Source organism: Hypomesus nipponensis, chromosome 22 (assembly GCF_054491055.1).
Source record: "Hypomesus nipponensis isolate SF chromosome 22, ASM5449105v1, whole genome shotgun sequence".
NCBI lineage: Eukaryota > Metazoa > Chordata > Actinopteri > Osmeriformes > Osmeridae > Hypomesus > Hypomesus nipponensis.
Genome location: NC_140382.1, coordinates 6,746,135 through 6,763,314, shown reverse-complemented (window position 1 = coordinate 6,763,314; position 17,180 = coordinate 6,746,135). Strand labels below are relative to the sequence as shown.

The following is a 17,180-nucleotide window of genomic DNA, read 5'->3' as shown; positions in this document are numbered from 1 at the left end:
AGGAATGATCAATTTTAATATCAATAAAACGCTTCTTACACAATTTGAGTTGTTTTGCACATTTGTCGAGGTCAAATTGGGCGAGGGCAAAACCACATGATAGGTTGTTAATAAAAATATTTTTGGGCAGCAATGTCTAGTACTGTTTGCACAGTGGTTCTGTCTATATGTTCTGTAGTGTCAACGACCGGTCTTCCAGGGGGCACCATCTTACAATATTAAAGCCTGAATCGTTTCAGTTAAGTTGATCTTTTTTTCTGGGCGGGGCAAACTATAGAATTATTCTTTGACGATTCATAATTCATGTAATTCTAAGCGTATGAGTTATTTTTAAATAATCACGTCAAGTGTCTCTTAGGATTTATTTAATTGCTTTGGTTAACATAATTCAAGAACGTATATTGAACTTTACAGCTCTTATTCCAGCTTCGCATTTTCGCTTTTTCTGTCCTAGCGACCACTTCCTCAGTCAAGAGGGAATTTTGACCCTCTTTGCAATCCGTCGGTTATTCGCTGAAGCGAGCGACGCTTGCTGGTGTACCAGTGTCAAAGATGGAGAGTGACACCACTATAAGAAGAATAAAACCCTACGGGACGCAAAACAATGTTTTGCAAGAGCAAAACGACTCTCGGGGTCAGTGTGGAAACAACGGCTGCAGTGACCTGAAAAGAAAGCCGGACGTTAACTTGTACCTGCTGCGCGAAGGAGTCGCAGCTTTTCTTGTGGTTGTGTTTATCTTTGTGCTGTGGGGACTCGTTCAGTTATCCTTACAGCAGCTTGTCATAGGCAGGTCTACCGGGGAGTTCAATGCAGTCCGTGCAAGGTGAGTGTTTTACTGGTATTGCTTATGTACAATGGTTTATGTGGCGGGTGGATCATACTTTTACAGGTTTGAATCTTTGACGGATCTTTCAAATACCTATAGCTAGCCAGCTACCGGTCTCACCTCTCCTCTAGTTATTTGGCTTCTGTAATCAACTGAACAGACCCACCTAGTAACAGTCGGTAGCTTGCCTCAGGGTAAATTAACTCAGATGTCGATAGGGTGTGTAACTGAGAAAGTCACTTGACTTGCTAGTCTGTTAATGATTCACCCGTTCGTGTACTCGCACTGTAGTTTGCACTCGCACCATTACTTTTGTTTGCTGTTATCAGCATTTAGCTAGGGCATTCAAGGTTCATATTCTCCTTAGTTTTACGCTATTCTTCATTAACACTCCTGTGCACAGAAATGACATCAGAGCCTCCCTTACTGTTCTGTCCATCCAACCAGAGGGTGAAGATGTATATGCGCGTGAAAGTGTTTGTGGGCTCATGCGTGTCACTGATGTTTTGTGTGTGCTCATCATGCATGTGTCAGTCCACGTGTTTGTCAGTCTGCTGGTGTGCGTGTGTGTGCACGTGTTTGTCAGTCTGCAGGTGGGTGTGTGCACCAGTCTGTGTCCGTGCTTGTATGCAATGCGCCTTTATGTCAGCATCAGAGTTATTCTGGAGGGTCAGCTTCCCGCGGTGTCAGATAGCCCGGCTGTGTCATGAGGTTATATCTGGGCCGGCCGGCGCATCGAGGCACCTGCTTTGACTGGGGGCTATTTTCTTCGTAAAGGAAATGACAGGAGAGGAAACAGGATGGAGGCCAGTCCCACTGACCAGCTCTGGCAGCCATATGTACAGCTGTGGTAGGACTGTGACGTGCTGTGGCCATGGTAGGGCTTGCAGTAGAGGCTGTGGCAGTAGGAACCGATTATGAAACTAGACACAAAGGAGAAGTGGGTACACTAACGGTAGATTTGGACTGTTGGCTTTCTTTTTTAAAACACTCCTTGGCTCCTCCACCACTGTAGATGGATGAGTGAAAATGATCAGTCAAATGTGTATTTATTTGACAGGAATAGACTATTTAAAACAGTTTTAACAACTCAACTGTCATCCATCCTCTGTCTTTCTTTTTTCTCCCTCTCTCTTTTCTTTCCCCTTCTCTCTCTCACCCTTTTCTCCCTCTTGCCTATTTCCTTCACTCCCTCCATCCCCATTTCTCTCACACACTTTCTCTATTACCCCTCCCTCCGCGCCCACTTCCCAGGAGGCATCTGGAGCGGATCACAAGTGTTGGGCCGCGCCCTGTTGGCAGCCATGAGAACGAGGTCCTGACGGTGGAGTACCTGCTGGAGCAGATCGAGCACGTCCGCTCCGAAAGCGCCGCCGGACCTCACCGCCTTACCGTGGACGTGCAGCGGCCAACCGGATCCTTCAGCATCGATTTCCTGGGCGGGTTCACCAGCTACTATGACCGCGTCAGCAACATCGCCGTCCGCTTGGAGCCCAAGACCGGAGCGCAGCACTTTATGCTGGCCAACTGTCACTTTGACTCAGTGGCCAACAGCCCAGGTATGGCATTCACCAGCACCGGGTGCCGGACAGCTGAGCCATGCCACTGTGACTCAAGAAGTCAACAATGACAGAGCGCTAAGAGTCAGAGACAGAGTTAGAGCAACAGGAAGCCCCCTGGGCCCAGGGAGTGCGTCGGAGTGTTTTACCTCTGTCTGAAAAACATGTCCCTGAGCTTCCTCAGTAATCTCCATGGTTTAGAAACACATGTATGTGATGGAGAGCCTACTCAGGACTGATAACGGATAGCTATGTTGTCACTTCCTTCCTGGTCAGAGATGAGAGTTTCTCTTGGGTCAGTATGTAGATCCTGAATCGGAATCAGTTTTTGGCAGCTATGGTCAAGGCATATGCAGAGATGTTCCTCAGAGGGTGTTAAGTGTCACATTGGGTGGAGAGAGAGAGCCTGGTCATCAGATTGTACTAAAGTGTACTCACAAGCACATTTCTTTAGTCAATACAGCCGGGTTTCAGTTCTTTGCAAACAAGCACATTATACACACACACACACACACACACACACACACACACATACACACACATACACACACACAGAGGCTTCTAACAGTCTCCACCCTGGAGCCTCCTACTGTGAAATGTTCCTGAATGTGCACGTAGCCCGGCCTACAGTACCAGGAAACTGATACCAAAGTTGAGCAAACACACCCGTAGATGAGGAGCAGGAAAACTCCCAGAACCCCTCCTGGCCCAGCCTCATCCCAGACTGGGCCAGCCCAGACCCACCTACAGTATCAGCAGAACTGCACCACAACACTCAGGAATTCCAAGCATGTCCCCCCCCCCCCCCCTCCAAAAAAGGTTGAATAATCCGCTGCAGTGGCCCACATGACTGTGAAGGGGGGTTTGGACAGCGCCCTGAGGGCACGCTGACCTGCTGGACAGGGTTTATCCTCCCATAGTGGAGTCCCTGTCTAACAGATGCTGAGTCGTTCCCTGGTTTCACCCTCAAATAGTTTGTACCAGAATTCCTCGGGGCTTAATCTGACCCTGGGTTTGTTGCTTGGTGAACATTAACTAGAAAGCTGATATAATCAGGGTGTGGTCTTCTCCTTGATTTAGCCTGAACTTAGACATCCATGGTAAGGAGCAGATTACTAGACCTGACGACCCTAGTTTAGCTTAGTCTATCTTAACTTGAGGACTATTAGAGCACTGCATGTGAGAGAGGGAGAGAAAGAGACAGAGAGAGACAGACACACAGAGAGAGAGAGAGAGAGAGAGAGAGAGAGAGAGAGAGAGAGAAAGCTGCAGATGTAGAGGAAACTAAAACAAAGATACGGCACCCTGCTCTCTGGCACGCTGCAAGCTCTCTCTCCCGCCCCCTCTCTCTCGCCCCTCTCTCTCTCGCCCCCTCTCTCTCTGTCTCGCTCCTTCACTGAGCTGAGTCATATGATTCTCTTTCGCCCTTAACTCCCTTTTCTCGTTCATTTGATCATTTCTGTCCTTTTGTGCACTCTTACTCTCTCTCACACACAAACACACACACACATGCTCTCTCTTCTTCCCTCCATCAGGCTGGTCAGTTGGTAGATATTCTGCTCATGTAGGTCTGTGGGATGGTTTCACAGGCCTGTTGCCCTTCTCACCCTCATCTTCATTTGTTGTCCTCTTATCAGCCGGGCCATGTCATTGGCTCTCTGTGGTGATGACTTTCTGAGTGAGGTTCCTGTTTTGTAGCTGCTCACCTCTCTCTGCCTGTCTGGCCGTAGTCAGGTTCTGGCCTGGTGGATAGACAGCCGTCTAGACACACGCATGCACACCATCCTCCGTGAACGGCCCCCTGCCCCTCTCTCGTCCCCACAGGAGCGAGTGATGATGCAGTGAGCTGTGCCGTTATGTTGGAGGTACTCCATTCGCTGGCCAACCTGACCACGCCCCTTCGCCATGGAGTCATCTTCCTCTTCAACGGAGCCGAGGAGAACGTGCTGCAGGTGAGAGAGAGACAGAGAGAGGGGGGGAGAGGAGAGAGAGAGAGGAGAGAGAGGAGAGACAGGAGAGAGAAGAGAGAGGAGAGAGAGAGAGCTAAAGAGAGAGCTAAAGAGAGAGCTAAAGAGAGAGCTAAAGAGAGAGCTAAAGAGAGAAAGTGACAGAGATGGATGGTCAGAGAGCCAGGGGAGAAATGGAAACAAAGAGGAACCATGACATCGATTGATGCAGACTTTGACTTTATCGCTTACCATGTACTTTAATTACCAGCAGGCTGACAGGGCTGTTCTCTAAACCTTTAGTTCCTAAACCTCAACACAGCTGTGTCTGGGAAGTGCTATGGCCACAGATTTAAATACTGACCTAACTAAATCTCCAATCACACTTCTCTCTATTGCTGTCTTTCTCTCTGCATCTTTGTCTCGCTCCGTTCATTTCTCCCTTAACTCTCCTCTCCTTCACACTTTCCATCTTCCCTGTTTATCTTTCACTCCTCTCCTCCCCCAGGCTAGTCACGGCTTCATCACCCAGCACCCATGGGCTCAGCAGGTCAGAGCCTTCATCAACCTGGAGGCAGCAGGAGTGGGGGGCAAGGAGGTCGTCTTCCAGACAGGTAGCTAGTCAGTCTGTGTGTGTGTGTGACTCAGCAACAACACGCCTCAGAGGACGAGAAGCAAACACCTGGCTGTGACGCAAAGTCCGCCCCCCAGACCCAGGTGTTGTTATGGTGTCTGGTTTGGGGATTGGCTGCACCTGCACTCTAGTCTCCACAGTCCCAGGGTGCTCAGATGATATAGGAGTTCTATTTCTGCATCTGGAAGCACGCTCAGCACATCGTAGCTTACTCTTCTTCCCCCCCCCCTCCCCCGACCCCAGGCCCAGAGAACCCATGGCTGGTGCAAGCATACGTCCATGCTGCCAAACACCCCTTTGCCTCTGTGGTGGGACAGGAAGTGTTCCAGAGTGGCGTCATTCCCTCCGACACTGACTTCCGCATCTACAGGGACTTTGGAAACATCCCAGGTAGCGCGCTAACAGCGAGATATCCTATCTGGAGCATTTTGGCGCCATTTATTTAATCTAACTGTGTGTGTGTGTGTGTGTGTGTTTAGGTATAGACCTGGCCTTCATAGAGAACGGCTTCATCTACCACACCAAGTACGACACCGCCGACAGAATCCTGACTGACTCCATCCAAAGAGCAGGTACGACTCAGGAACACACACTGCTTTCCACACCAGGTCTTCTGATGCGGACGGATTTCCAACTCCTGTGTCTGGGGTTAGGTAGCTCCTGGATGCTGTTCTGCCCTCCCCCAGCCAGGACCTGTTACCATAAGGATGCTCCGAACAACAGCTGACCTCAGAGCAGATCATAGCAGACATAGCCAAACTTTCTGGAAACTGCTGGCTGGGAAACAAAGGGGGAGCAGTGGCCTTGAAGACAGCATGAATTATTAGTGGTGCACTCTGGGAGAGTCTGCCGGGGGGGGGGGGGTGGGGGGGGGGGGCTATTTATATATGTGTTTGGGTGGGGGGGGGGGAGGGGGAGGGGGCAGCAGAGGGGAGGAGGGGAGGAGGAGGGTTGAGGATTGTCGGAAGAGGAAGGGAAAAGAGAGGAATAGGAGGACGGGTAGGAACAGAGAGGAGAGACGGTGTGTGTTTTGTGGCGGGTAAGTGAAGCATTCTGGTGGAGTCTGAATCCTGTCTAACATCACCTCCCTCAGACCACAGAGGACCAGCCTGCCTGCTGAGACCACATGCGAGCGTGGCTGCTCTGCATGTTTACGTTCCGATAGCAGGACACTGGACACACACTGTTGAAGGCCCACATAAAACGAGAACAATGGACACTTTGTTCCGCGTCCCCTAGCACAGGGACGGGACTGTGTTCTGTGTGTTTGGTTGTGTAAGCGTGTGTGTGATTGTGTGTGTGTGTGTGTGTGTGGGGGGGGGCTTCCTGGACTGTTTGTCTAAACCAGAGCAGAACAGGGTGATCTTTCATAGGCCACAGCGGGGCATCTCCCAGCCCACATCACTGGGCCATCACAACCAAACGCTTCCTACCCTGCAATGGTGCCCCACTAACCAAATCTAGACCATGTTACCCCACGTACCGAGTACACCAGTTGTGGTTTCATTGCAATGGGTAAAGCAAAGCAAACGCATTGAAATCCATGTGTGTGCGGCTCTCTCATCCACCTCCCCGTCCAGCAAAATGGACATTCTCTCCATCCCAGACGCGCAGTTGAATTGCCGTCAGCGATGACCTCTGACCTCCCTTCCTCCCTGCTTCCTTTCTGCAGGCGACAACATCCTGGCCGTCCTAAAACACCTGGCGATGTCGGAGGAGCTGGCGGACTCCTCGGCGTATCGCCACGGTAACATGGTGTTCTTCGACCTGCTGGGCGTGGTGGTGGTGGCGTACCCGGCCCGCGTAGGCGCCATCCTCAACTACATGACGGCCGCCGCCACCTTCGTCTACCTGGGCAGGAAGGCCGCTCTCCCCTCCAACCTGGGTGGGTGCTCAGAGGGGGCGACCTGTTTCATGTTCACTGAGAGAGAGGGAGGGAGAGGGGGAGAGAGAGAGACACACAGAGAGACACACACAGAGAGAGACACAGAGAGACACAGACTTTTAAAGATACCTTTATTGGGCAGTTAGAACTGCCAGCCAACCAAGCTGTTTCACCACACCAAACCTTTATTATCAAGACAAAAAACACTTCACTTACAACTCCCACACATTATTAATTCCTCCTCAAACCAAAAAGAAAAACCCAAAAAACTAAACAAAAAAAAGAGAGAGAGCGCTGTCACCAGTTAGACCGGTTACACACACTGAATAATGCTGTCTGTGCTTGTTTTTGTGTGTGTGTGTGGATCTGTCTCATGTTCTCTCTCTCATGATATCCATGTGTCTGTGTGTGTCTCAGGGGGGCGGTATGTGCGGGAGTTGGCCTACGCCACTGGTGTGGTGGTCCTGAGCTGGCTGGTCACCCTGCTGGCCGTCCTGATCGTGGCTCTGCTGGTCTCCCTGTCTGGGCGCTCCATGTTCTGGTACAGCCACTTCTACGCCTCCATCTGCCTGTACGGCTCGGCCGCCACCGGCAAGATGCTTCTGATCCACACGCTGGCAAAGAACCTGTACTATGGGGTGAGTACTGGGACCCTGGTACTGGGTCCTATCCCTGCGGAGGACCCTTCTGGTTAGGGCTGGACTGGATTCTAGTCCCGTGAGACGCTATGTTTTTGGGGGTTAGATGTCGAGGGTCAGACAGGGTCATTAGGACAACAGAGGTCATCCTGGTTAACATGGCTTGGAGGTCAGTCAGGACCTGGCTGAATCTAGCTGCAAGCTCCTGTTTACAACGATCAAGACATTCACACACCAAGTGACATTGAAAAGACAAGAAACACAGTCTGCCTTACTGTTTGGGTTTCCATCTACTACACTGTGTGTGAACAGGAGATGTTATCCGTGTGTTGTTAACTGTTTGTTTTTTTTACTTTTCCGCACTAGTAAGATTAGTCTTGAACATGTGATTGGCTGAGCGTAGAATTAGAATGCTCAGCCACATTCTACTGTGAATTCTATTTCTATGGTTATGACCTCCTACCTAGATAAGCCCTCTCTTTCTCTCTCTCTTTTCTTTTTTTCTCTCCCTCCATTCTTCCTGCTTCACCTCTGTTTCTTAGTATTTTACCCCCCCCAACCACCCCCATCGCCCTTGTACCATAGCAACCTCTACCTCCCTCCCTCCCTCTCTCCCTCCTTCTTTCTCTTTCACTCACTCAGATGTGAGAGCAGCACTGTGCTCATTCTAATACCATGTCTTTCATTAGTGTCCACAGACACTATCACCCGCGCACGCTCACACATAGACACACACACACAGACACACACACACACACGGACACGCACACACACACATGGACACACACACACACACGGACACACACAGACACACACACACAGACAAACACACACTCTGACAAACACAGACACACACAGACACACACAGACACACACACACACACACACAAACAAACAAACACACAGACACACACACAGACAAACACACAGACAAACACACACACACACTCACACACAGTGAAACCCCACCAAATAACACTGGGCTTATACTGTACGCTCGCTTGAGAAGACCATGTCCTCACACCGTGAGGCAGGCGGCAGTCTGGGTTTACAATGGGAAGGTCCTGTAGGAGGTAAGCCACAGGGAAACAGGACAAGCTATCTGACTGCAGCTCAGTGAGCACAGACAAAGACCCTGCACACACACACTCTCTGTCTCTCCCCCTCCGCCTCTCTTACTCTTTTTCTCTGTGTGGACAGAGTGCATCTGATACTGTCTCACTGCAGTTGGTTTGTTATTGCATGAGGTAGGGAGAGAGGGATGACAGGATGAAAGAGGAAGAAATCAAACAAGGGAGGAGGAACTCATGTTTCTCAACTGTCATGAGGGAGCGTGAGTGTATTCAACTCTGGCCTGAAAAATGTTGCATGAATCATGACACAGGGATGTTAATGGATTAACTCTGTGTGTGACAATGCACCTTCACCAAGGCGGGGGGAAGGGGTGGGGGGTGGGGGGGTTGCTGTCACACAGAACTTCTCTGTCTTTCAGCCACCTGTCGTGCTGTTGATGCACGTGCTATGTGGCCACTCCCTCACCTGTATACATCCTACACCTAACCCTGAACCCTATGACCACTCCCCAACTCTTTCCCCTGACTCCCTACTCAGCCCCTGACCCCTGACCCCCTACTCAGCCCCTCCCCCTGACCCCTGACCTGTGTGTTCCAGGGCGTGCGTCGTTTGGAGCTGGGCGAGCTGTACTTTGATGTGAGCCTGCTGCTGTGGTGCTGTGCCCTGGTCTACCTCTCCCAGCTGGGCCTGTGCTCCGCCTACGTCCCCATGCTCATGGTGGCCTTCCCCCTGGCCACCAAGCTGCTGCTGGCCTCAGAGTTCAGACACAGAGGTGAGCTGTATTACCCTACACTACACAACTCTACACTATCATACACTACACTACATAACCCTAATCTACACTATCATACACTACATAACCCTACTCTACACTATCATACACTACACTACATAACCCTACTCTACACTATCATACACTACACTACATAACCCTACTCTACACTATCATACACTACACTACACTACACAACCCTACACTATCATACACTACACTATATAACCCTACTCTACACTATCATACACTACAGTACATAACCCTACTCTACACTATCATACACTACACTATATAACCCTACTCTACACTATCATACACTACAGTACATAACCCTACTCTACACTATCATACACTACACTATATAACCCTACTCTACACTATCATACAACACAGTACATAACCCTACTCTACACTATCATACACTACACTATATAACCCTACTCTACACTATCATACACTACAGTACATAACCCTACTCTACACTATCATACACTACACTTTATAACCCTACTCTACACTATCATACAACACAGTACATAACCCTACTCTACACTATCATACACTACACTTTATAACCCTACTCTACACTATCATACACTACAGTACATAACCCTACTCTACACTATCATACACTACAGTACATAACCCTACTCTACACTATCATACACTACACTATACAACCCTACTCTACACTATCATACACTACAGTACATAACCCTACTCTACACTATCATACACTACAGTACATAACCCTACTCTACACTATCATACACTACAGTACATAACCCTACTCTACACTATCATACACTACACTTCCACATCCTGCATAACCCGTTTGATGTTAATCTAACCACATATCTAAATCCATGTTCTCTTTCACTCCCTCCCTCCCTCCATCCAGGAGCTTCAGTGAAGTACTCTGTGCTCTACATGTTGGGTCTGGCGCTGCCCTACGTGCACTTCATGTTCCTCATCTGGGTGGTGTTCGAGATCTTCACCCCCATCCTGGGACGGAGCGGGTCGGAGATCCCCCCTGACGTTGTCCTGGCAACACTCGTCACCCTGGCCACCATCTTCCTCTCGTCCTTCTTTGTGAGTTGACAGAGAAGGGAGGGGTGAAGAGCGAGAGGAGGGGGGGGGTGTTGTGGCTGTTCTAGAATGAGAAGTGATGGATGAAGTTTTTAATGAACGTGCCTAATCAGTCTTTCTTCCTCCTCCATCTCTCTTTTGTCTCTCTACTCTCTCTCTGTCTCTCTTCTCTGTCTCTCTCACTCTGCCTCTCTCTCCTCTCTGTCTTTGTCTCTCTCTCTGTCTGTCTCTTTTTCTTGGTCTTTCCCACCCCAGCTCCATTTTGTGTACCTGGTGCGCAGTACCAAGTGGATCTTGGCGGCCCTGGGATCTCTCTTCATTGTGATGGTCCTGCTGGTGTCGTCTGGACTGCTGTTCCCTTACTCTGCTGACCCGGCCGGCCCCCGACCCAAACGGGTCTTCATCCAGGTGAGACATACAGAGACACACACACACTCTCACACATACACACATGTCCACACACAACCTCTAACAGCCAGCTCTCCGCTCCTGTTGGTTGTCACTCTATAACACCAACTTGATTGGATCAGATTCAGAGGTGGATGTCTGCCTGACCGTCTTGTCTGTCTGTCTCCCCGCCCGTCTCCCCGCCCGTCTCCCCGCCCGTCTCCCCGCCCGTCTCCCCGCCCGTCTCCCCGCCCGTCTCCCCGCCCGTCTCCCCGCCCGTCTCCCCGCCCGTCTCCCCTCGTCCCCAGCACACCACCCGGACGTTCCACAGCCTGGACGGCCAGGTGGAGAGCACCGACTCAGGCTTGTGGGTGAACAGCTTCGACTACACAGGCATGCAGCACGTCACGCCGCACATCCCCGAGCTCAACGACAGCATCCGGACCCAGTGCCGCCAGGACCGGCCCTTCTGTGGCTTCCCCTGGTTCCTGCCCATCAAGTTCCTGGTCAAGTCAGTATCTCCTCCGCCTCGTTATCTCCCTTGTGAACATTTTCCTGAATCTTAATACTAATTGGTAGTTGGGTTAGAAGATTATCACAATACAGACAGTTCAGTGTCTTTTAACCTGATTGTCTTGATGTTTTATGCATGTTTATGTGTGTGTGTGTGTGTGTGTGTGCTCCAGGAAGGACTGGTACCTGCCTGCTCCTGAAGTCTCCCCCAAGTCTCCTGTGCAGTTTCAGCTCATATCTAAAGAACCGACCAACTGGGGCACGGTCAGGATGGCCTTCCAGGTCAAAGGTCAGGAGCTCACTCTGTCTCTGTGCTGTCTGGTGTCTACCGTCTGTGTGTGTGTGTGTGTGTGTGTATTCTGACCTCCTCCTCTACCCCCTCCCCAGGCCCCAGCCACATGTCTCTCTACCTCATGCCCCATCGCGGGGCCTCTCTATCCAGCTGGTCGTTTGGGGATGGGAACCCCCAGTACCACCTGGCTGGGGAGTACTTCATCTTCTACTCACATGGCCTCGATGCCCCTGCATGGGACTTCTGGTTCGAAATACAGGTACTTGACTTACCTGTGCAGCAGGGTTTTTCCTGCATTGAAAAGCCTTAGGCAGCCCTCCTAAGTTGTCCGTATATTTGTAGCTGCAGTTCAGTCATCCCACCAAGCCCCTATCATTACGTTATACGTTACTCTACTCTCCTGTACCCAACCCTCCTGTACTCTGTATCTAAGTGTGTGTGACCCTTTGCTAACCTTCACCTCTCCTCCCCCACCAGCCTCCCAGGGAACAGGACCCCGAGGGCCCAGAGGGCATGGTCACCGTGGCGATCTCCTCCCACTACTTCTTTGGCGAGGACCAGCGGACACCCCAGCTGGACGCCATGCTGATTCGATTCCCAGCCTGGACCTTCGCCTCCACCTGGTCCAGCACCTATCACATGTACCGATACTGACCACGCAGCCAATCACATGGACCCACACTGAGGACCGCACCAGTCACAATGGACAGAACTAATTGGACTGGCCAGTGGGCCCGCCCACACCCTCATCAGACTAACACGCAAACACACACACACACACACACTGGAGGACACGCAGATGTAGGTGATTGAGAGACCCCACCCTTCACTGTGTCAAGGCTTTGTTGCTAACAACAAGGATGCTGCTCTTCCAGCCAGGCCAGAGACAGACTCCTCCCTTCAGGACAGACTCCTTCTTGCAGGACAGACTCCTCCCTTCAGGACAGACTCCTTCTTGCAGGACAGACTCCTCCCTTCAGGACAGACTCCTTCTTGCAGGACAGACTCCTCCCTTCAGGACAGACTCCTCCCTTCAGGACAGACTCCTCCCTTCAGGACAGACTCCTTCCTGCAGGACAGACTCCTTCCTTCAGGACAGACTCCTTCCTGCAGGACAGACTCCTTCCCTCAGGACAGACTCCTTCCTGCAGGACAGACTCCTTCCTGCAGGACAGACTCCTTCCCTCAGGACAGACTCCTTCCTGCAGGACAGACTCCTTCCCTCAGGACAGACTCCTTCCTTCAGGACAGACTCCTTCCTGCAGGACAGACTCCTCCCTTCAGGACAGACTCCTCCCTTCAGGACAGACTCCTCCCTTCAGGACAGACTCCTTCCTGCAGGACAGACTCCTTCCCTCAGGACAGACTCCTTCCTGCAGGACAGACTCCTTCCTGCAGGACAGACTCCTCCCTTCAGGACAGACTCCTCCCTTCAGGACAGACTCCTCCCTTCAGGACAGACTCCTCCCTGCAGGACAGACTCCTCCCTTCAGGACAGACTCCTCCCTTCAGGACAGACTCCTCCCTTCAGGACAGACTCCTCCCTGCAGGACAGACTCCTCCCTTCAGGACAGACTCCTTCCTGCAGGACAGACTCCTTCCTGCAGGACAGACTCCTTCCTGCAGGACAGACTCCTCCCTTCAGGACAGACTCCTCCCTTCAGGACAGACTCCTCCCTTCAGGACAGACTCCTCCCTTCAGGACAGACTCCTCCCTTCAGGACAGACTCCTCCCTGCAGGACAGACTCACCTGGCTGAGCCCCAGAGATTTGCCTTTACCTCTGAGGGGGAAGGGAGAACCTCCGTCTCCTGTTCTCTTCCATGTCATCTCTTCACTCTCTCCACCCCTCTCACTCTTTCTTTTCTTAGCATTCTTTTTTTCTATGAAAGGCCTTTGCATGCCGAACCTCCTCTGTGAACACTCTGCAAGCCAGAAGCCATAGTCACCATGAGTACCATGCTAGAGAGCTGAGGAGGCCTGAGCTATGGAGGCCTCACAGGTCCTTAAAGTTCTACATTTAGATGATTGGTTGGTTCTGTTCTGTGATTGCCTACATAGAAAGTTCTAACACTGGTGCAAGTTCACATTCAGCCGCCTCTTTATGGAGAGACGTTATGGAGAGGCCAACGTTCTAGAGCTAGTGTCTTGTTGCTGTGGCTCTGAGCTGGGCTGTTGTCACGGAGACAAGTACCGTTGTCCTTACTCTCCTGGGAACAGACACTTTAAAGGAGCAGTCTGCTGTAAAAGCTGAAGTCTCACATTCAGAACACAGTTGAAGCCTTGAAACACACTGTGTGGTGTTCCATGTCAGAGAGGCTGTTGTTTTGAGATGAGACCATGGCTGGTCGTCCAAATTGCATTAGAGTTCTGGAGAAAGCCTTCCAAACAAGATGACTGACTGATTTACTGACTGGTTTGTTGACGTGTGCTGTTGTTTTAGATTTTTTACAAAGTTATGGTATTACATAATTGTCCAAATTGTTCATTTTACTCTTTATTTCTCTCTCTATCATAATTGTCTCTATCATAATCGTCATTATCATAATCGTCAGTGACATGTTCAGTGTTACTGTGAAAATCAGCCTCAGACATAAACACTAATGGTGCTTCTCATGTTTTTTTTCTGGAGAATCTTTTTTTACAATATCCTCTGGATTTTATATATTTTGTTTTTGCATCAAATATATTAGGGGGAAAGCAACACCACGTTTTGGATTCCCTTCCCAGAACCAGTACTTCTCTTGACTCCCAGTCGTGCTCTGTTTGGGTGTGCCTCTTAACCACAATATAGGACTGAACTCCACTATCGTTATTGCTTAACGAGCTTGGATTGTCTTCTGGTGGGATTCACATGGGTCCTGATTTGACCTGTCATGTGCCAGTTTTTTCTAAGATCTAAGACATGGGGGGGGGGGGGGGTTGGCTGGACACTGACAGCTGGGATACGTCAGTGTTGGTCTGGTCCTCGTCACGGCCTCGTGTGTCAGCAGGGTGGCTCCCCCTGCTGCTGACAGTGGGTGTTTCTGGGAGGTAGTGTGTTTCTGGGAGGTAGTGTGTTTCTGGGAGGTAGTGCAGTTCTGCTTGTGGTCCTGCATCTGGTTCTTTGTCTCTGGTCCAGTTCTGGTCCTGGTTGTGTTTCTATGGCCATATTATGTGTGTCTCTCTCTCTCTTGCTGGTACTGGTTCTTCACCCTCTGAGATTAGTAATGTTCAAAACAAAATCTATGCAAAATAATATGAATTTATGACGGATCTCTTCCTCAATGACTGCAGTTTCCCCACGGCTTCAGGACTGAGATGCAACCAGGCTACCAGGGACAGATACTGGCCAGTTTGTGAGGATACAAGTGATGGAATATAAACTAAATTCTGGGACCAGCTCACAGTGGTCTGCTGAAATCTTGCAACACACTCAGAGGGTCAGTTTGACTCGAACTGTGGTGTTTGTAGAGCGGTCAAGGTTTATTTTATGATTATTTTTAAACCATATTTTCTAAAGACAGACTTTTGAGGGCATAAACAAGGGTTGATTCGCCCTTACTCTTCTGGATGTCCTGCTTCTTACCAGGTCGTCAGTAGCAATGTCCACTGTGTACAGCCACACAGCTGGGTTTTGTTGTCTATTTGTTACACCGTTTGGTGAGGATACATCCTATAATAGTCTTTTCAAATCTGCTTAATGATGTGTATGACTGACATGAGATTGAGCACAGGGTTGACCTTATTTGAGACGGTCAAAGCGGTTAGGTCAACAAGATAAGGAAAGACGGGGACTTGAACCTCAATGTTAGTCGTTTGTTGTTGCAGTGAAGCAGAACTTATAAATATACTAAGAATCAACAGAGATTAGCTTTATTAACAAAATTATAATAAGTAACTAGATTTATATTGTTATAATCTAAGTGTGTGGCGCAGTCTTCATCTGGTGCTCACTCTGTTCTTGTTGCTTGGAAGGAAAAAGTTGTGTGGGAAAGTGTATATAACAGGAATAATTAACGTTCATCAATTCAGATGAATTCTGTATGTGATCATCTCAAACTGTTACCTGGTAGTTTAGGGACGTGCTCCAGAGAGAGTGACTAGTATGAGGGTTTGCCAGACACGATGGTGATGGTTTTTTTGTTTAGGAGCCGACTAATCATAGGGCACCCTTTCCTGTTTCACCAGTGGTTTCACATGACTTGTTTACTACTTGGGGTTCAGCACAACAAAGTTGACACTGTCCAGTCCTATTCTGTATGTAGTCAATAAGATGTGGCTGTTGGCTGTTCGTATGAATTAATACTTAATAATGTAAGTCTTGTCTCGCCTCGCATATCAAACAAAGATGCTTGAAGAGCAACACGCCTTAAGCACGTAGTTTAAACTGTTGCATTCATTAATTTCTCAGCATCTGCTTCTGATACATGGTTGGAACACATGACAGAGCCATGGAGATCACTAGAGGATGGAATAAAGCTAGCTACGTTTTTCTGTTGCAAGGCGACCGTTCTTCTCCCTCAAAACATAAGCATCTGTGTCTGTCTGCCCTTCCATGACATCTGCAAACTGGGGAATATTGATCATTACCTGTACACAGGGTTCCCACAGCTCCTTGAAAGTTTGTGAATTTTTGAAGGAAAAATCATTAAGGCATTGCAAGTTTTGGAAAATAGACACTGAAAGTGCTTGGATGTATATATTTTTAAAGAATATAAATTGATGTCATCAGGGTTAAAGACCACAGATGTGCTGTGTTGGAGAATGCAAGAGACCACGTCATCTGTCGTAGCACAATGGAGAAGTGTTCAAACATTCAAGCCTTTTCATCGTCTGTGGTCTTCAGTAAAGCGTGCTAGATCTCATTATAAAGATTCTCAGCGTTGTAACATTAATTATCCTTGATAATTGCCCGTGAAGTTGTTGAAGTCCTTGATTTTAATGTTTAAGGTCTGAGAGCCCTATAAGTTGACCTTTTATCCAAGTTTATACGAGGAGAAAATAATTAACGGCACGTATATTTAGATTATTGTTTAATAGTGAAACTTTTTTTTTGTTGATGTAACTCCACTTCGGGAGATGGGAGATGTTCTATGAGATGCTTGTTGTGACAAAGTCTTCATATGTTTGATGAGGATGTTGTGAATGGATGTGTTGAAGTTTTATACGCGCTGTGTCATAATTGTTGCGTTCATGTTTTGGTTTGGAACGTTCACCCATGCCTTTTTGTTATTAAACCTCCTTTAATCGCAGCCTTCCCCTGGAAAAGGTGATCGAGAACAGTTATGATGAACTGTAGACAGTCAACTAATTATTTAATTGGGTAGCGGCACGTTTAATGTTTGTTGTTCTCTTTTCCGTAAGTTTCCTCTGTACATTTATATCTGTTATGTCACATCAGAGATGGGATCACATCATTGAAACGACGGGTGTGGGATTGATGACTTGATTTAGGAATATTGTTTAACAGGGTATTCTAATGGACTTGATTACTTATGCAAAACAAGTTGAATGAAGTGTCTGAGGAGACAGATACCGTGTACAGCAATAAAAGGCTTCACACACGATTCTAACCCCCCC

General features: G+C 49.0%; 1 protein-coding gene across 1 annotated transcript; it reads left to right on the top strand.

Annotated features, from left to right (window-relative positions):
* Positions 1-517: 517 nt before the first annotated feature.
* On the top strand, positions 518-17,167 carry ermp1 (endoplasmic reticulum metallopeptidase 1). The gene is made up of 15 exons (XM_084686610.1): positions 518-824; positions 2,082-2,386; positions 4,211-4,338; positions 4,841-4,946; positions 5,210-5,356; positions 5,446-5,538; positions 6,639-6,851; positions 7,269-7,489; positions 9,161-9,335; positions 10,240-10,430; positions 10,683-10,835; positions 11,123-11,325; positions 11,501-11,616; positions 11,715-11,878; positions 12,097-17,167. The coding sequence occupies exons 1-15, from the start codon at positions 553-555 to the stop codon at positions 12,271-12,273; spliced, it is 2,664 nt and encodes an 887-aa protein (XP_084542736.1). The 5' UTR covers positions 518-552; the 3' UTR covers positions 12,274-17,167.
* Positions 17,168-17,180: the final 13 nt, after the last annotated feature.